At 45.4% G+C, this 19,592-nt stretch overlaps 1 protein-coding gene across 3 annotated transcripts in view; it reads right to left on the minus strand.

The window, feature by feature from the left end:
- Positions 1-5,558: 5,558 nt before the first annotated feature.
- The window catches only part of Alk (Anaplastic lymphoma kinase), a 30,129-nt gene continuing 16,095 nt past the window's right edge, over positions 5,559-19,592 (minus strand). Inside the window, exons 2-27 of one of the 3 annotated variants that reach the window (XM_065487851.1) lie at positions 19,415-19,546; positions 14,196-14,360; positions 12,796-13,012; positions 12,610-12,740; positions 12,421-12,549; positions 11,903-12,058; positions 11,703-11,833; positions 11,257-11,426; positions 11,048-11,142; positions 10,935-10,988; positions 10,151-10,198; positions 9,926-10,085; positions 9,719-9,869; positions 9,453-9,602; positions 9,239-9,401; positions 9,003-9,179; positions 8,693-8,941; positions 8,536-8,640; positions 8,276-8,471; positions 8,124-8,214; positions 7,864-8,058; positions 7,616-7,806; positions 7,229-7,556; positions 6,969-7,170; positions 6,817-6,899; positions 6,028-6,158 (exon numbers count right to left, since the gene is read on the minus strand). In XM_065487851.1, coding sequence (XP_065343923.1) covers positions 6,853-6,899; positions 6,969-7,170; positions 7,229-7,556; positions 7,616-7,806; positions 7,864-8,058; positions 8,124-8,214; positions 8,276-8,471; positions 8,536-8,640; positions 8,693-8,941; positions 9,003-9,179; positions 9,239-9,401; positions 9,453-9,602; positions 9,719-9,869; positions 9,926-10,085; positions 10,151-10,198; positions 10,935-10,988; positions 11,048-11,142; positions 11,257-11,426; positions 11,703-11,833; positions 11,903-12,058; positions 12,421-12,549; positions 12,610-12,740; positions 12,796-13,012; positions 14,196-14,360; positions 19,415-19,546 — 3,833 coding nt within the window. In that variant the 3' untranslated portion in view covers positions 6,028-6,158; positions 6,817-6,852. Of the gene's footprint in view, positions 6,159-6,816; positions 6,900-6,968; positions 7,171-7,228; positions 7,557-7,615; positions 7,807-7,863; positions 8,059-8,123; positions 8,215-8,275; positions 8,472-8,535; positions 8,641-8,692; positions 8,942-9,002; positions 9,180-9,238; positions 9,402-9,452; positions 9,603-9,718; positions 9,870-9,925; positions 10,086-10,150; positions 10,199-10,934; positions 10,989-11,047; positions 11,143-11,256; positions 11,427-11,702; positions 11,834-11,902; positions 12,059-12,420; positions 12,550-12,609; positions 12,741-12,795; positions 13,013-14,195; positions 14,361-19,414; positions 19,547-19,592 lie in introns of all 3 variants that reach the window. The other 2 variants (XM_065487850.1, XM_065487849.1) reach the window with 2 other exon arrangements.

Here is a 19,592-nt window from a genome sequence, read left to right on the forward strand (position 1 = left end):
TCGCCGTGCCGCTGCTGATGCTCGTGCTGCGCCGGAACATCGCCGCCGCCGACTGCTGTTTCTCTTTTTCGCGCCCTCCGCGCGCTGCACGCTGCAGGGCGGCCGCACTGAGTCGACTCGCTCTCTCGCCCCGATTCCCCTCGACCCCCGACCGCTGCAATTATTCTCTCTCTTTCGCTCTCTCTCGTTCGTTCGCCGGCCAAGGACGGGTTTTGTGCAATCGGGGCCGATTTGCAGCCAGCGGCCACCACTCTGCTGCTCAAATTCAAAATAAATTAATGCCTCGATTTCGCTCAGCACGTCAATGTTGTTGCCGGGGCGAAATCTGTCAGGCCAATTCTGCAGTGACTCTTTTGCAAAAGGTGTGCAGCGCAGAGCGCACTTTCAGGCATGCAATCAAATAACTTGAACAGACTCTATTTCTAATCTAATTGATGAGCAATTTATTGTTTCTTTTGAACCATGTAAAAAAACAAAATGATTTTTTCTTAATACCATCAAAAGAGATTCAAATAAGATGAAAATAAGCCAAAGGAAATCTTTTTACGAATGTCAAAGCTGTTAAAGTTATAAGAGAAATATATCTTGATGGATACAGTTGTTCTGATCCAAATATAAATAAATAAAATTGACGAACTAATTAAGGGGCACGAGTTTGGCATCATAATTCAGCTGCAATGGAAGCTAAAGATAAAAAATCTTTTCAAATTAGGAAAGCTGAATAAAAATTTCAATTTTTTGCTTATTTTCTCTGCTCAATTTCCCGGATACGCCGTTTGAAAGTTGATTTTAACTTTCCAGGACGCAAAAAATCGCTAAAATAAAGCTTGATTTTATGACATCTTTGCTTAGAAAAAATTAAAACTCCAACACAAGCCGTTAAATTTCTGCGTTCGATTATACAGAGCACTGCTCAGTCAGAAATTGTTAGGAAAAATCACGAAAAAATGGCAAATTTAGAAATATTACCGCTTTTTAAGCAATTTGAAAATAGTTAAAATTGTGACTTTATGCGTGGATTTAGTTATTCCGTTGGAAAATTGTTATCTTTTATCAAACGTTATCGAATTCTAACGAAAACCACCATATTTTTCGGAATTATAGATGAGTTACCCTTGTCAGTCATATTGGGTGACGTTTATGGAGTGCGTCAATCGGATGAAAGAAATTTATGGCTAGACTTTATCTTTGTTCTCTAACCATCAACTAAAATTTAAATGTTAAAATTTGAACAGAGCCATTTGAAATTATTATCACGCTTATCCATGGGAAGAACAGCAAATTACGTCAAATTTAAATGAAAAACTAAATCACATCCTTAGAAATTTGGCCAATAATAATTGTGCATTTAAAAAAAACGGTTGACTTTTGTTGGGTTTATTGAAAAATCTGCAGAGCGTTCCAGGCAGCAGGCAAAGGTTTTTTTAATGAAACAGTCTGTTGGTTTTGGAGATTCGGCGGTCCTGGTGACCTACTTTGAGCTGGGAAATCGGCTGGTGCTGCGAGTCGTCAAAACGTAGAGGTGCGCGGAGCTTCAATTCAGGGAAATCTTTGTGCAGCTCCATGCGGAGCACACCTCCTTTCATTAAAGCTGAGCTTTACACGGGCCAAAAATTAAAAAAAAAAAACATTTTGTATTGCTGACTGTAGCAAGAATTTCATTGAGTTTGTTGTTTGTGAAATTGGGCAACAGTTTATCTCTTTAATTTGCAATAAAGAAATCGGAGCCGAGGAACAGTTAAATTCCATATTTGATTTTGACCCCTCTCGTCGCGATCTTTGAGAGGAACATCCCTAAATCGTGATTTTACAATAGGGAGACAATGCTTGATTATCATGCAAACTGTTGAGCCGATTTTCTCATAATTTTTAGCTTTTTCCTATTTTTTAGGGAAAGGTTGAAAGGATTTGTCTCAAATTTCCTGTAAAGCTTCGCTTTGGTATCACGATGCCAAAAATAATTTGGTTACTTCTTTCAATAAGCAATAAGCAAGGCGGGATTCCCCGCGGGCAGCAGAGTGGTGCGTGCGTGCAAAGCGATTTATTTATTTTGATTATGTATGCGAAAGTCGGCGGCGCGTCATTCATGAAACTGCACAGCGGCGACTGGCGAGGCAGCGGCAGAGAGGGAGCGAGCTGGCTGGCTGGCTGGCGGGAGGGTGGGCTGGGGTGGAGGAGGGTGCCTGTGCAATCGATCGGCCCTGTGCTGGCAGCCACTCTTGAATGGAGGTCTTGCCCCCTCTGCATACTGGGCAGGATCCTGCATCGCTGACGTCTCCATTGACGTCATCGCCAGCCTTTTATACAGCTCACGACTTTCACCGCGTTTTTTGCACCGCAGAGGGAGGGTGTTTGGGGGTGCACTCGGGGATGCAGCCGCGAGGCCTGGGCCTTGGAATCCTTCGGCTTGACGAAAACTCGGCGGCGTCGGGTTAAAACTAAAATAAACACACGCACTCGCTTGTTGGCTCGGCAGGCGCTATTTTTAGCCCCTCGCAGCTAAGAGGGGGCTGATGAGGAGTGGATGAATGAAAGGCTATCATGTGCTTTGCGTCTTTCCGCACCCCATTCCGCCTGCTGCCGGAAAGTCCAGCAGCCAGCACCCTGAGAGGCCCTCTCTGCTTCCTTTTCTGAAAATTGTTCTCGCCCTTTCTATAAAGTGAGCTAGAAGAGCGTTTATATGTGTGACCGCGCGCTGCTCTCATTGTCAGGCAAATAAGATCGATTGGTCCAACCGTGACGTCACGGGTTCATCGAGTGACGTCACACGCTCAAGCTGCCGTGCATTTTAAGAGCGGATGATGGGATCAGTTGGTTTTCAATCCAGCAAAATGCTGTATAAATTGTTGCAGTCTTTCCGCTCGTCATTCCGGTCGAGCAGGTTGCATAACTTCTCAATAATAGACGAAGGGTGCGTGTCCGGCGAAATGAAAATCTGCATTTGAATTCTGTTTTTCATACACATTTATTGATTTACTTTCAAATATAATTTAAGACGAAGCTTCACAATTAAATTAAAGAATCGCCTATGCCTACAAAATAATGACATGTATAACATCAAACAGAAATGCTGAAAAAAGTAAACGAGGGTTATACAAAAAATCGCTCTCAATGCATATAGAGGAATATCGATTTTTTCCTGCGTGCTGTGTATTGAATTTTGATCTCCTGTTTTACATTAGTCCAAAATCGTACTATGGCAAAACAAGGAGGAAAATGACAGGTTAATCCGCCGATGTGAACAGAATTTGATAGCGGCCTGTGTGCTCACAACCTGTGTGACCAACGCCTACACTTCTTTAGTTTTGTTTTATGCAGGTTAGTATAAGTATTTTTCTTTTTATATTATCCACTCATTGATTTTTCTCTTTTTACATGTTTTCTTTAAAATTTCGTATCGTTTACAGACAACATTCAATTCTTAAGAAACTATATATACTTTTAATAAGTAAATCATCATCGTTTCTACGTTAAATCTCTTGTTTTCTTTTGAGCAAACCAAATGCTATAGGATTACATTGCAGACAAAATCATTTCAGATTGACCTGAGGAACGAAAAACCTTTGTTTGCGTGTTTCTCTATACTGGCTGAATTGTCATCATTCATGCGAGCTCATCTGACACGAAATCATTCAAATGCGCTGCAAAGATGTTGGCTGGCAAAGGAAAAATGAGCTGTGTGTTCGTGTCAATTCCAACAACCGAAGATATACATAACTTCTTCTCGTGTGATGTGCGGTTGCTAGCGAAGTGAGGTAAAATATCGCGGGGGAGAGAGTGAGTGACAATTTTGTACTGTATCAATTTCAATGCGCGCGCGGTAACTGAAATAGGTCTCGTGTGATTGATCCTGACCCAATTGAGAGTGGAGACGAGTGGTTCCAAGTGTGCGTTTGCAGGATATAATATTGTATAGCCCACAGCCCATCAATCGTTTTACTAGTAGTTGAATCAAATGAGCAAATGCAATCAACGCGAGAATGAGTGTGTCTGTCTGTATGTTTGTCTGTGTTTGTCTGTGTGTGTGAGTGTGTGGATTGAACGAATTCGGCGAGAGACGCGAGACGAAATCAAGATGAGTGTGTGTACGCGTGAGAGAAAGATATAGAAAAGATACAGAGCAGTTCGGTTAGATTTTCAGAACGAGAATCTCGGCAGTTGATCAGCAGCAGCAAACGTTTGGAGTTTTAAAAAGAGCCTCATCAGAAAATAAATTGATTCTCTCGTCCCAGCAGCAGCTCGTTCTTCGCTCCCACAAGTCTAACCGGGGCCCCGTTTCAAAATCCAAGTAGAGTTTCAACAGTTTTACTTACGAAAAACATTATAATATTATTTTTTCGTTCATTTTAGAGTCTGTCGGTGTGGCATCCTATATTCTACCTGCTAAACCATTCACCAAAGAATAGCTTGTCTTGTTCTTGTTATTATCTTCGTAGCGCTATGGCACTTGTTGACAAACACACGCGTTTCTTGCATTTTTTTTACAGAATATATATAATTATATGTATATATAACGATAGAGTTCTTTTTGTGCTCGTCGCGACACTTGAGCTGCTTGTTCCGTCTTTTTCAGCCGAGATTTTATTGCCCCTCCTCAGGTGTTGTCAACAGGTGCGATATCACCAATTACTTAAAGTTATATGCAACACAGATAAGAGCAGGCCTGCAGCCCCTTGAAGTCCGGCAGGGGGCTCGGCGCTGCCCACATTTCAATACAACTCGTGTGTTTGTGTTTGTGTGTGTTTGTTTGTTTGTTTGTGATGGTGTGTGAGTTTTAATCGTGTTAGTGTGTGTGCGAAAATCAACTAGCTCGCAAGGTATATTCACACTCTGGCTGCGTGTGTTCGCGGGTCAAAGGGTTATATATATGAACCAATCAAGAATTAAAATTACTTATTTATGAGATCATTAGTTGCACTGGTTGTCATCCAACTAGAGAACTACCCGTGGCCTTGCTTGCGAACGTAAAAGTCGCGGATGACTAGAAAATGTACTCGCGTGGTTAAAAATGTTAAAACAACATGTGTGTCTGTCTTACAAGCCTCTATAAAACGTACATTTTCTGTTCTATCCGTCACACTGTCATGCTAAAAATTTGATAACAACGCAATATTATTATTTAACGATAAGGAAAAATGCAGATTTGCCCCGTTGTGTAAAAAATTTAGCCTTTCAAAAATGAAACTCAAAATGCCAATCGTTCTCAAGAAGCTACAAATACAGTCCATCTTTAAAATTTGGTTTTTTTGTCCATTCAAAGAATGCGCACATAATAAAAGCAATGGTCGATTACGATCCCGGCGGTCCTGCTTTGAAGTTCATCGAGTGTTTCCAGCTATTTCTTTTGAGTGAGTGTGTGTGTGGTGTGTGTGTTTGTGTGTCTTTGTTTGCGTTCACATGTGAGCCATTCATTCAGGTAAGCCCTTACTTAATATAGTTAAATAACTCTTGTTTGCTCTTTTTTAAATATATATATGTATGTATACAATACCAGTCTCAGTGCCTGCACTCACAGTACAAGAAAATTCATTTTTAGGGTTTCTTTTTTTGTGTGTGTGTTTCAACTCGCTCTCACCTTGACCTCGATTAGCAGCTGATTTCATTATCCTTAAGCAGCCTTCTCGGTTTGGGCGTCGTCTGCACCGAGTACGGTTTGCGGTGCTCGGGCGTGACCTGCAGCTGCTCGGAGCTGCTGCCGCCGCTGTTCGGGGACACGTTCGCGTACTGGATGGGCGGGGGTAATACTATGTGGCTGTGCGTGCGCGACAGGGTCGACGGGTCGAGCGACAGCGACGTTTGCAGCGGCAGCTTGCACTTGACGTACAGGTCCATGGCGGCCTCGTGCATCGAGCCGCACGACGACAGGTTGTTGTTGGCCGCGTTGTCCAGGCTGTCCAGGCTGCTGGACATGGACGGTATACCGACGGGCACCTCGGCGTCCGACGAGGGCGGCGCGGGCGCCGCCGACAGCGGCGGCAGCTCGTTGTGGTGCCGATGGTTGTGCTGCAGGTGCCGCGGCGACAGCAAACTGCGGTTGCTCGACTTGATCGCCTCCTCGTAGTCCAACTCGCCCTCGTCCTCGCTGTTGTAGTTGGTCGCGTCGCGCGAGAAGCTCGTCTCGAAGCTGTTGCTGTTCGTAAGGCCGTACGCACCTGATCCTGCGGCAAAGTACGCGCCATTTTTAAAAAAGCACAGCCGGAAGGCTGGTAAATATTTAAAATCATTTGCCATGTCAAAGAAAGTGACAGAAACAAGGCTTTATATAGATGCGAAAGTGCTGTAAATTTTAAATGAGCTCAGTTTTAGCCAGAAAGTTGGGATTTTCTGACGTTTTTAATCTTTTATGGGACCAATTTGGATGCCAAATTCAGGGGATATAATTAAAATCCTTACATAAATCAATTTTCTCCGACTCTGTAAAGCTCAAAAACTGATTAAGACGCCCAACAAGGCCATTAAAATATCAAATTAAAAATCAAATCACTTATTAAAATTTGAGCAGGACATTAATTTGCTAAAAAAATCGTTAATTTTTGCCTTCAAAACTAGAAGCGACCAAAAAGCGGCTAGGAATTTATCTAACCATCTTTCCTATGTTTGAAAAATTGAAATATAATCTATAAATCGGGATTTTAAAGAGCGATATTTAGATTTTGAACGAATTGAAGACTTGAAAAGTAGCTCAAAAGCTCTAAAATTGCATAATTCGTTTTCCTTTGATGCTTAATTAAAAAAACGCCATAAATTCCCAACCAAAAGAATAAAAAACAGAAGTTTAATTTACTTATAAATAAAAATAATAATTCAATAATTTACCTTTCAAACCAAAACTTAAATAAAGACAAGTCCAAATCAAAAATCATAGTGAAATATGGATAACTGAAGCCGATTGTGATTTCCTGCAACGAAAAACAGTGCAATAAAAGCAACACTCCGTGCAGTAGGCGCGCATGGAAACTGCAACTCACCAAGCAAGTGCTCAGCACTGCCTCCGGAGGGAGATGCGTGCATCTCGACCGTGTCCAATGGCACCAAGAATTCGCCGCCAGGTCCTTTCTGAAGGTGGAGCAGCGTGGCTTCGTGGGCAGGCGGCCGCATCACCGTCGTGTCCCTCTCCGTCGACGGAGGTCTGTGGAACACGGGCAGCGGCGCGTTCACCACGTCCGGGTCCTGAATAATTAACGAGTGTCAAATAGAAATTTAAATAATAATTAAAAAAACACCGTACCTGCATGCAGTACCCGATCCTTTCGAGGATTGTTGAGAAATTAGGCCTGTCGTCAGGAATGGGGTGCCAGCACTGGGTCATCAGACCGTAGACGGGGGCCGGGCACCCGTTGGGGGGCTCGAGGCGGCCCCCGTCAGTCACTAGCTGCATCACCTCCTGGTTCCCTCGACCTGTGTACGGCATGTAGCCCAGGGACATCACCTCCCACAGCAGGACGCCGAACGACCAGACGTCCGTTTTTGAGGTGAAAATTCCGTCAAGGAATGCTTCCGGAGGCATCCACTTTACAGGCAGCATCGCCTTGCCACCTTTTCTATAATAGTCAGCCCTGGCAGAGGAAAATATTGCGCTCGATCGAATATTTTGATTAAAGACTGATTATTTTACCTGTAAATATCACGCGCCATGCCAAAATCTGCGATTTTTACAACACGACCAGGACCTTTGGAAGTCAGCAAGCAATTTCTTGACGCAATGTCTCGGTGGATGAAGTGGTTGTCCTCCATGTATTTACACCCTTTGGCCACGTCCACGGCGCACACGAGGAGATCTTTCATAGTCAAAGTGCTGGGTCGTTCCTGTGAATGCGTGTCAGAACGGTGATGCAAACGGAGAGTTTATGCGAGGGCACTCACTGGCTTGGGCCGAGATTCCCTTAAAAAGTTTTTCAAATCGCCGCCCGCGAGCAGCTCCAGGACAATGAAACGGGGGTGGTTGTCGAAGCAGACGCCGATGAAGTGCACAATGTTTGGGTGATTGAACTTGCTCATGATCAAAGCCTCCATCAAAAAATCCATTTCCGCTTGATTCGTCGACAGCTCCGGCAGCGTCTGTGTAAAGGCAAAGCGCTGGCATGACAAAGGCGGCGGTAAAAAAAAACATAAAAAACACTCACCTTCACGGCTACTGGCATTTCCACGGCGTCGGTGACTCTGTTTTTGTAAAAGCCTTTGTAAACCTCGCCGAAAGCACCCTGGCCGAGCGGCCTGCGAGGCAAATGCGGGGTCAGAGCGGGATCGTTTATTTGCAGCAGGAAATTGGACTTACGTCACGAGTCTCAAGTTTTCGCGCGGAATTTCCTTGAGATCCTGAATGGTGTATGTTCCACCTCCGAACTCGTAATTCGGATTATACTCGGTCATCATGCCGCCGGAGGCAGCCCTAAGTCGGCTTAATTGGAAGTCGGGTCCGCTGAGCAATTTCCTCCTCATCACGGCCGACTTTCTCTTCTGGTACCTCGTGTCTGCGGGAGCAAAATCAATTATTCGTCGCATCCTCCGGGGACCATCTATAATTGCTCGACTTACACATGACCAAGGCCGTGGCTCCTAAGCATAAACCAAATGCACCGAGACCGACGAACAAGTTGAACATCCAACCGTGGGCAAAGATGCTTGGCTTCTCTTTCAGAGCTTTTAAAAAAAAATTTAAGCGCCAAAAACAAAATCATCTCAGAGCACTCACGGATGCAGGAGACGCTGTCGTTGCTGAGGAACCAGCCTGGCGGACAAATGCACTTGGTCTCGTGCCTGTACTCGTCCAGGGCGACGCACCTGTAGTCGCAGTGGCACGCGTTGTCCAAAGAGGGAATTATCACGACAGAGCCGTCGCCGTCCGAGTTTGTGAACGAGGCTTTGGCCAACAACAAGTTCTGACGCGCCATCGAGCTTCCACCGCGCCCGCTACGTCGTCTATCCGACCACGTGTCTCCGCCTGATCACCAGCATTTTGCAGAAATTGCATTTTTTTCTTCATCACATCACAAAGTGCTTACCAGCGAAGCCGCCTCCACCGCCTCCAGCTGTGCATCCTCCGCCACCGCCTCCGAATCCGCCGGCGCCCACTGGCATGGTACTTGAGCAAGTCTCGCCGCCGAAAGCTCCATCTAGAAAGGCCGTTCCGCGAACTGCCGAATGACTGTCGGAGTTGCTCTGCCAACCACCTCCAGCCCCTGCGCAATTAGCTCTCGTCAGTCGCCACTTATACCAGGCGGGCGCTTTTTGTACGCACCAGCGGGGTGTAGGCCGTACTCCATTCCGCTCGAGTTGCCCATCGACAGATTGAATCCCTGGCCGTGCTGCAGCTGGGCCACCATCAGGTCCTGGCCGTGGCTGATGCCTCCGCCTCCGCCCGCCACAATCAACGGCATTTTTTGTCTGTTTTTTCGACCAATCTAAAAATCGCCATTTTAAAAAAACCCGATTTCATGAAGCAATAATCTCACCGTGAATATGAAGGTCGCTCCGCCACCTCCTCCGCCTCCTCCGATCACGGTCATATTTCTAACCTCCCTGACCGCATCTCTGGCGGGTACAGAGGAGGACTTGTAAGGAAGACGAGGAGCGTTGCAACTGCCACCGTGCGGCAGACGACCCTGCGGATCCGATTTTTTATTAATATATATCATCAGGAGACATTTTTGTGGGGTTTTACACATCTTTTTTATTTTAATACTTGTTGGAAATTTTGGTAAACACAAAAAAAACCTACGTCCTTGCAAAGGGCTCGGCTGCCTTGCTGGCCGACTAGAATGTAGAGGGCCTCGCCCTTGCGCAGCTCGGCGACGGCCCGCACGACGGCTCCGCGGCTGATGCCTTGGCCTGAGCTGCCGCGACCTCCGCTCGCGCCCTTGGCGATTATTCTGAGAAATGCATGATTTAAATTTCTGCTCGCTCTTTTGCTCAATCGGCGAGTTACGTGTAATATCCTTCGTGGGGCGCAACCCACTTTTGCACGCCAGAAAGCGGCGGCTCGGTGAGGACAGTGACGTTGGTGCTGGTGGCGTTGTACGAAAACTCGCACTGTTCCGGCGAAGGGCCCATCCTGCCAGAGTTGCCGCACGTGCCGAATTGGTAGTCTAGAGTAGTGTTTGGCATTGTCAGTGAAAAATGTAGGACAAAGTAATTAAAAAGATTATTTTACATGTTTGGTTGGAAAAGTCCTCGTGTTCCGTCGTCGGCTGCGTCGGTTCTGAAATTTTAAATAAAAAACGGCGAGGTTTAGTACGTATCGATTGTTTCAAATCATCATTTAAAATAGTAGCTCGAGTTTAATTTCGTGTCTTTTACATCGAGAGGCAAATTTAATTTAACCGGCGTGTTGAGATTCGCACAGACAGCTAGGCGAGCGGTGCGCGTGGCTGAGCGCTTATTTTATCGTCGGCGAAGCCTAATTGTATTTTTGTTCGGCACAGACCGCCAGTGGCCGGCAAGTGGTGCCAAAATTTGCGAATATTAAAGTGAAACAAACAGCGAAAAAGAAGAAGTGCCGGGTTGGGTTAGGGGGGGGGGGGCGCGTTTTTCTCGACTGACAATGAATTTGCTCCTTGCGTCATTAAGTGCGCACAAACATCGCGCGCGGCAGGCACTCGACTGACTTATTAAACACCGCCGTCATGAGGCGGACCAAAATGTTGTATTTATAGAAACGGCCAGGCCGGTTAACAGAGAATGGAAAGAGACGCACGCATGCTTTGTGCTGTTTTTTTTCTTCTTGCCTCGGGCGCGCGCGCTTCAATTGGCGTGATTTAATAGGCCCGGATTTGCCACCGCCGCCGCCGCAAGCAAATGCCTCATTCTAGCGCTCGCGAATTGTGTTCAATTTGCCACCGTCAGACTCGTCTTGAGACCAGTTTAAATCTTTTCAGTGTTCATTAGGCGGGCAGTTTGTTTCCGCGTGTATCTAAGTTTCGAGAAGATCCACTCACCCATGTAGTTCTCGTCCCAGTAATTGTAGTTTTCCGTCTCGTTCGGCGGCACACCTGAAAATGCGACACGTGCACTTTTCTGGCGGACATTAACCTGGATGAAAAAATCCTACCTAAACCGAAGCATTCGGGACTCATGGAGATGTCGTCGATGGCAATGTCGCCTTTCGACGAATACCCTCTTCTTGCTTCAAATTGAATCGCGTATCTGAAGAACAAACACATTAATTCAGTTGAAGTTAATTCAGTTTTCATGTGAAAAAAAATTAAATTGAAATGAGACGTCATGTTGTGTGTGAGTGGGAGTGAGTGAGCTTCTCACCTTTTTTCGACGTTGAGGCTGAGGTTGTAGATGCCGCGGATCCACTTGTCACCGCGGTCCCCGTAAGAGTACCACCTGGCCTCGTGGATTCGCTGGTGGCTTTGCACATCGACCAAAAACAAGGCTAATGCGCCACTGTGCGGACCATACATGTGGAAGTGGAATCGGATCTGCAATTTGCAGGGGTCGTGCTCATTGCTTGGGTTTTTTTATTAATCGGCCAGGGTTGCGATAAAACGGACCGAATCTTTTCGAGTGAAACAGCACCAAAAAAATCACAAAGATCGTTTTGAAAGGCCGACGATTGAGGTGGTACAACAGGTGCATATGTCTATCTAAGCTAATCTGGCTCGAGTGCCATCGCTTGCAAGAAGTGTATTTGGTGTGATCGCCGTCGCGAGAGACTGAAAGAGCCGCTAGACGAGCAGATCAAAAGAACAACTCACCTGACACGAGTTGAAGTAAGGCGAGTGAATGTTGGAGTGGTACTTGGGCGGCGCGCGGAACACGTCGCTCTCCACGATGGCAGTCGCGCCCAGGTGCTTCACCTTGGACATGTCCACGAACAGGTAGTTGCCTGCGAACAAATAACCATTTCGGTTGATTCACGCTTTTTCACTCTCGCGTCCTCGGCGGACACACGTACCTGTTGCGTTGCCGTACGTGTGGTCAACGCTCGGCCCGGTCAGGTTCGTCGGCGTTTTGCCGCTGTGCCTGGTCCAGTTGAGTTCCTTGTTGCCCACGTTCCGCCAGCCGCACCAACCGTTCTCAAAGTTGCACCGGCTGTTCGTCGGAACTTTATCTGTACGCGAGGAAAATTTAATTACATATAGTCTACAATTTGCTTTAAACCAGCGGGGTCCAGATATGCGATAAAATTGGTTCGCATTGCGCAGATCCAAGAGCTCTCTTTGGATTGACATACAAGTGTCAAGAGTTTGTTTTTACGATCCAAAAGACACAATTAGTACAAGTAATGCAAATTATGTCACAAAATTGACCAAAACTTGGTTCTTTTCGTGTATTTTCACGTGACCGTTTTTGACGCCATATCTGCGCGTCGCACGAATCTGGCCCCCGCTGTTTCAAACATTAAATTTCATCAAAACCTCAAGAAATTTACACAAAAATCAATGTAGACATATTGGCAAATAAGAAGTTTACCGCAATCAAACTCTTCGTCTTCGCCCTCAGGGCAGTCCTTGACGAGATCGCAGAGGCGGCTGCGATCGATGCACACCTCGTTGGAGCATCTGAACTCCAACCCCGTGCACTCCTTGCGCTCGCCGAACGCTGCAAAACGGTAAAAATTGCTGTTTTGTACGGCTCGAGCCGATATCTGACGAGACTCACTTCTGAAGCAGTCGACGAACTTGAGGTTGTCAATCGCGAAGTACGCGGGCGTCTTTTTGCCGGGAGTCACCTCGATCAGCACTTGAAATTCCTGACTGATGCGCCCCAGGTTGATGCTGAAGTGCTTCCACCTGAGAAGTAATTAATTCACGATTTTTTTGGTCACTCTTCTTCCGTCAAACTCACATGTTCAAGTCATCGCATGGCTTATCCGAGACGATCCAAGAGGTGCGGTTGACCGTTTCGATCACGATTTTGAGGCTGCCGTTGAGCATGCGGCCCATGGAAGCATGAAACTCGAGTTTGCACTGGTCCCCAGAGCCCATGAACTTGGGACTCGTGAGGTGCACCTCGCGCTGGCTCGCTGGATGCGCCTCTGTTATCAGCACGAACAGGAAGTGTCCTGAAATCAGACCGAGGCGGAGAATTCTCATTTACGGCTTGCAAGGAAGGAAAGAAACCTTGACGCTGCTGCTATATCGTCTCCCACAAAATCAACTTTGTTGATGATAGCATTTATATGTATACTACCTTCGCACGTGGACGAGATAGTACGCGATAAACAATGTTTGAGTAAAGACACGCAAGTCTACCACAGCAATTTAAATTAAAAAAAAACACTCAACAGTTTAAATTATTTTTTGGTGAAGTTTGTTTGCTTCTGTAAAATTTTGCTCTTTCTTATTAAAAGAAAAGCTACCTGCTTAGCTCAGGTGCTGCGCAGGTTGCATACTTTGACACAAAGATCAGGATTTACAAATAATTTCGTATAATTTTATTCCAATAATTTTCTCTTTTTGTTGCCAAGACGGAATATTATTTCGGTCCACCATACACCTGATAAAATGGAAGCTGCGCGCGTGTGTTTCAGGCTGGTGTTTCTCGAGAAATCCGGGCTCTTGGGTGCATCGGGAGTTTGGTTTTCCCGGATTGGGGCAAAATTCGAGACATGGCCACCGACTGGCGTTTTGCTTACACTCAAGGTCGAATTAGATAATAATGGCCACTTGTAGCAAGGGTAAGAGATACGGGGGCGCAATAGTGCCGAGGAGAGCGTGGGATGCGGGAAGAGGGTGCGCTCACCGGGATCAATATCTCTGGGTCGCGACGGGCGGGTACGCACCATGCACGCACCGCTCTCACTCTCTCCTCTCGCTGAATTGCAACAATCAACTTAAACTGCGGCCGAAGAGAGAGAGAAAGAAAGAAAGAAAGAGAGATAATCTTGCGTAAGCAAACGAAACACAAAAGCAGGCCCCGAATGGGCGCGCGGACATCGAGAAATGTCGAAAATGACAATGCAGCATCCCGACACTGCGTGTCGCAGGCAGCGAGCACGTTTGATCAAACAAAATTTTCGCCTTTTGGCAGTGGAAATGAGAAACGGATGGATTCACCGCGTTGCCCGGCCGAAAATAAATTTTTATCAAGGAGCGCGCAGGTCCTAAATGTGTCTAACTATAATTATTGCCGTCCAGCCGAAGCCGAGATAAAACCAACCGCAGCATAATTAGGAGTGACCTGGCGAATGCCAAAGGTCAGGTGGCGGGTGGCGCGCGAATAAAAGAATAAATTAAAGAACTCACCTCCGTCGCTGCCGTTCGAGTCGGCGAGGGGTCCCGTGTAGTTGCCCAGGGGCGCGCTGTGGAACGAGTTGTTGACCAGCTTGCCGGAGACGACGTTGAAGCCCGGCGGAGTGGTGTTGTTCTTCCACTGCCACGAGCAGGGCCGCTCGAAGTCGCACGCCGTACCTGAATTAGAGGAAGGTTGAGCCTGCGGCGCCGTCCTCAGGGCGACGTTGCCCGCCGCGCTGCGATGCTGCGGGCCGCCGACGGCGGCCAGCGAGGCGCCGGTCGCCGCCACGAGGATGGCCACCACGGCCGAGATTCGGTGTCGACGCATATTTCGCCGCGTCGGGGAAAAGCGCACGGAAAGCGAGTAGCGAGTAGCGGTTAGCTGAGGTTCGGCCCGGGTCGAGACGCGGCACCGGACGCAGCCGCCGCGGCCGCAGCCGCCGGCTCCATTCCGCCCAAGAGCACTGCTCGGTTCGCCTTTTTTCGCAAGGGTCGGCCCGATTTTTCGCCCGACACTCGGCCTGTCAAAATGCCAAGACACACACTCGGGCCCGCTCCGTCGTCACACACACACACACATACACACACGGCCGAGCAGAGAGATGCAGCACTAGAGAGGTCTGGCGGGAGGCTGCAGAACCTTGCTCCGGTGCGCCGTTCTATACGTGTTCGCGGCACGATTCATGTGACGCGTACGCCACTCGCCCGCCCAACGCGTGCCCCCGCACTCCACCCATTTAATTCGAGACCAACATCGCGGTGTTACAAAACAAAACAAAAAAAAAATATTTCCAAAACAAAAATCTCAATTATAATAATTAAAATCAATCATCGTGCTCTTTGTCGAGGCTCGCTGAATCTGGTCCAAAAGCATTGAAGACGTGGGTGGAGGGTGTGCGTTATTGATTGGAGCGGCTCCAGCGAGTGGATGCTGCGCGGTGTCAGCAGCTTTCGCGGTGGCTCGCGGTGGCGCTCCGGCCCGGCGCTCTTCTCGAGTCACCCTCGTCGAGCACCAGATGACTCCAACGGCTCGTGAATGGCACGCTTCGCAAACAAGTAGTGTCGCGCGCGCGTTTCCCACCTCCGCATTGATCAATTTTTTTTACTGACACTTTACGACTCGAATGAACGAACACCCCCCTCTCGCCCCTTACCAATCGTAACTTAAGTCATGAAAGGATCTAAAAGTTGTGCAAAAAGTTGCTAACTTCGAAAGAAATTCATAATCAGCAAGCAAAAAAGTTTATTCGCATATCAATTTCAAACGGAAACGTTCTCGTCCAAATGCTTTTTTATCAACGTTCACACGCATTCCCGCTAATTAAAAATGGGTGGAAAGATTTGATAATATTTTCGTTAAAAAAATCCGGACGCCTATTTTTTCCTAAAATTGCCCCTCAAGCTTAAAAGGATTATTTGTGTTGGTTCGATGACAACTTAATATTATTTATCTTAAAAATAAAATCCTCGTCGCAAAAAATATTGGCAAAATTTATCTTATCTGAAAATCAACAACGATAACACAACACTTCAATTTTTTAGCTTTTTATCCGGCTCAACTCTTCCTGCATTAATTAAAGCGGAAATGTAATGTTTTGATGAGGAAAATGCTTGTTGCCAATGCATAAACCAAATCTTTTAAGATTCAGTGAAAGCCTGAATTGACCTAAATTTTTGAGAAAAGTGGCTGCAAAGTTAGCATGTTTGCTTTTCAAATGGCGGGGACTATTTCCCTACTTTAAATTTTATTTTATTTCGTTACAAATAGCTTTCTAAAAGAGTTTCATGCGCCGTTGGATAGATCTCGACGAGAATAAAAATCCTACAAGAAAATATGGTCAAGTGCTGGAAATTTTTAAGATATTTTAATTGAAGCAAATGCCTTCTTTTGGCCACTGCATTTTGTAGGAGAAAAACACAAAATTTAATCAGCAGCTTATTTTACCCAACAATTCCAATGATTTTCAATTGTTATTGCCCTGTATCAATCCAGCCATCGTTTGCGGGAGCACCTTAAAAGGGACGTGCACGGATTTTACATTGGCTTTACGTAGCTAGTTGTTAGCTTAGTGGTCGAAATCTTTCGGTTTGAAAGTTATTTTGGACTCAAGAGCTTCAAAAAATGGCTAAACGTTTTAATATTTTATTTAAAATACAATTAGTGTTCCTTATGTGGGTGAAATTTGATAACTCATTGAGTAGGTGCAATTTAAAAGCCTAGTTATGTGTTGAACTCTTCTCGACAAGCTCGACTGAATGAACAAAAATTTAATGTCATCGGTTAATGCTCATTTTCGAACATTTCCGGGTGTTTTTTTGGGATTTTGATAGCCTGAAAAATCAGAGATGACCCTCAAAAAAGGTTTCGGGGTACGAGTGAACTTGTGTAAAATTTTCAAGGTGGTATTTTAAGAAATTCAATATTAAATCTAGAAAAACACAAATTCTTGCAGGCGTAGTGAGCGCCAAATCTCGAGTTCTAAGCGTCAGAAATGCTAAAACTGCACACTGTTTGACTTGGCTTGAATTCCCCTGGTAGGCAGAATGGATTTTGGGGTGCTCACCCCTCATCCCCTATATTGGCAGAGTCGTAAAGTGAATAATTTAAACCGTCGCAATTTTTATGTCCTATCACATCTCGAATTTGAACATTTTACACTATTTTTTGGACACAGGTAGAGGGTGATTCAACACGATTTTGATCAATAGTGTCTCTTAAAATTATTCATGACTGAGCAAAAAATCCGATGCAAAAACAATTCCAACAAAGTGTTTTCTCCGATGGGAATGCATGACTTTTGTCTCTAAAACCGCACCGAATTGAAAATTTCCCCAGGGGATTTATTCCACATCGCTGAAACAAGCGATAATTCATCCTGACACGTTCCTTGCAAGTTCAAATGATTCGGCAAACATTAAACACGCGATTTTGAATAAAACCTTTCCAAAACAGATAGAACAAAAGAGCACGCACAAGCTATAATCCGCTCAAAGAGAGATCAAGAAAAGGTATTTTTGGTCCAAAAGTTTGAGCATGGCTTTGAAAGCGCACGTCGACTTTGCAGAAGTTTAACTTGTGGGTAGCAAAGGGGCGAGAAGGGGTGGCGTGCGGCGTCAAAGGGAGCAAATTATTTTAAATGAGACGTGACCTGAATGCGGTCGTGAGCTAGAAATTGTGTTCCTAAACATCGTTTAATCAAGACCGGTCCGAAACGACCACTCGGTTAAAAAAGCGGCAGTTCCCAGTTCCCAGCAGGCGGCGGGGGTGGGTGGGTGGGTGGACGGGGGGTGGACGGGGGGTGGAGGCGACAGTTAAATAGCATATCGCACGGCTGTTTGCAAAAACAATGAAATAAACAAGCGGTTTTCGCATAACGCGGCGACAACGACGAGAGCCGGCAGAATTAGGTTGATGAAGAGTTGTAGCATACACACGCTCATTATCCCTGCTTATTTCAGGCACGTTTTTCCGTTTTTCAGCATTACACTCTGTTGGCGAGAACTCGTGTAATTAGAGCGGAAAACGGAAAACGGCGCGGACACCATGATTAATTTATTTTCGGAGCGCGGATTCGTATGCGCGATGCACACTGGGCAGATTGCATCGTGCGTCCAAAGAATAACACAAACGCAGGCGGGCGGTTGGACTGTTGGACATAAAATGCATAATAACGAACTTATTCGAGTTTGCCGAGCGGTTAATTTTCAGGAATTTGCAAACTTGGAGTGAGCTTGCGGTTGAAAGTTCTCCTCTATATCCCACCGGAGGGTTTCTTTAGCAGACAAACTTCATTGGCCAGCTAAAATTGAAAGGGATTTGAATTTCCAAGTTGACCTTCAAGGCGCGGAACGTTAGGTTAAAAAATATGTGCATAAAGCGCGGGCCGGTGGGAATTTATGAGTAGCATGCAAATCAATTCTCGAATCGGTTTCGTACGAATCGTTTGGGCAATAAAATTTATGAATAGAAAATGTATTATGCTTGATTTCGTCCTGGTCCCGGTAAAATTGCGCAACTTTCAACAACCAAACGCGAATTTCCTTGTTGCAAGAAAAGGTCAACAGTGAAAATTTGGGTGTTTATTTAAAGTGGAATGATACTGGGCAACAATTGAAAATTATTTGAATTGTTGGATGCCATAAACAATTGATTGATAAACAATTTGTTCAACAATTTGCAATAATAAAAAACCGCCCTTCCTACAAGAAAAATTCAAATTTTGCCAATTTTCTCCAAAATGTACAGTGCTTGAAAATTTTTTCTTGGCATATTCCGATTCCTCTCGTCGAGATCTGTCCAACGGTGTTTGCCACTTATTGGGGATCTCTTGGTTTTGAAATTAAATCGGATTTCAAGTAAGGAGACAGCCATTGCCATTTGAAAAGCACGCTAACTTTCCAGCCAATTTTCTCACAAAATTACAGTGTTTCTTAGGTCAATTTAGGCTTTAACTGAATCATAAGGGACGAGTTTATGCATTGGCAACAAGCATTTTCCAGGCTTTTGCAGTATCATTCCTCTCTAACGATATACCGGGACCAGGACGATTTGTTGGATAAGAATTTGAAACGGCCGTTTTTTTTAAATATACTATTTTTAGACGGAAAGAAGCTGATTTAGGCCATATTTTCTTTAGAAAATGGAACCACATTTTCAGAAAGTTCTTTTACTCTTGCAAATTTCGAAAAAAAACCAATTAGAAGTGACAATATAAGTTGGCAACCTTTTTGCAAAGCTCGTTGAGCGAAACAAGAATCAGTTTATATACACATATATAATATTGTTGTTTCCTAACAATATTATTTCTCGACAACAGTACCTGCCAACTCGTATATATTTTCCATTTATTTATTTTACTCTCCTGAAGAATTACTAAAAAGTTCAAAAGGTTTTCATCTCGATTATGTCAAAAAATAAACATTGTCGCTCTCTTGCTTTCATCGGCATCGCAGCCAAGTCGCTGGCAAGCGCATAATTGGATTTTCGCACGCGTCAGAATAAAAAAAACTCGAGAGTCCCGACAGTCCTGCGTTCAGTGGAAAGGAAGAAAATGCGTTGGCTCTGCCGTTTCTTTTTTCGAGCTGCTCAAAATCCGACGGAGTACGCGTGCCATTCTTTTCGGAGCCAATTTCCGTCACGTGCCGAACCTCAGCAACAGCGGCAAATTAAAAAAGGCCGACCTTCCGCGAGGGAGGGAAGTGGTCGCGAGAAGTGCGCGGGATATACTCACTGCAAGGAAGTCTTTGTTCACATTCAGGCGTCGCTTGGAACCTGCAAGTGACGTAGTCTTCGCAATCGCTGCTGCATGGCGAGGAAAAGCCGTAGTACACATTTTCCTCCCTCCCGCTGAGAATGCATCGCTCTGAAAATTAATTTTAGATTTCATTAAACGAAAACCTCAAACGTTA

This window comes from Cloeon dipterum, chromosome 4 (assembly GCF_949628265.1).
Source record: "Cloeon dipterum chromosome 4, ieCloDipt1.1, whole genome shotgun sequence".
Lineage (NCBI taxonomy): Eukaryota > Metazoa > Arthropoda > Insecta > Ephemeroptera > Baetidae > Cloeon > Cloeon dipterum.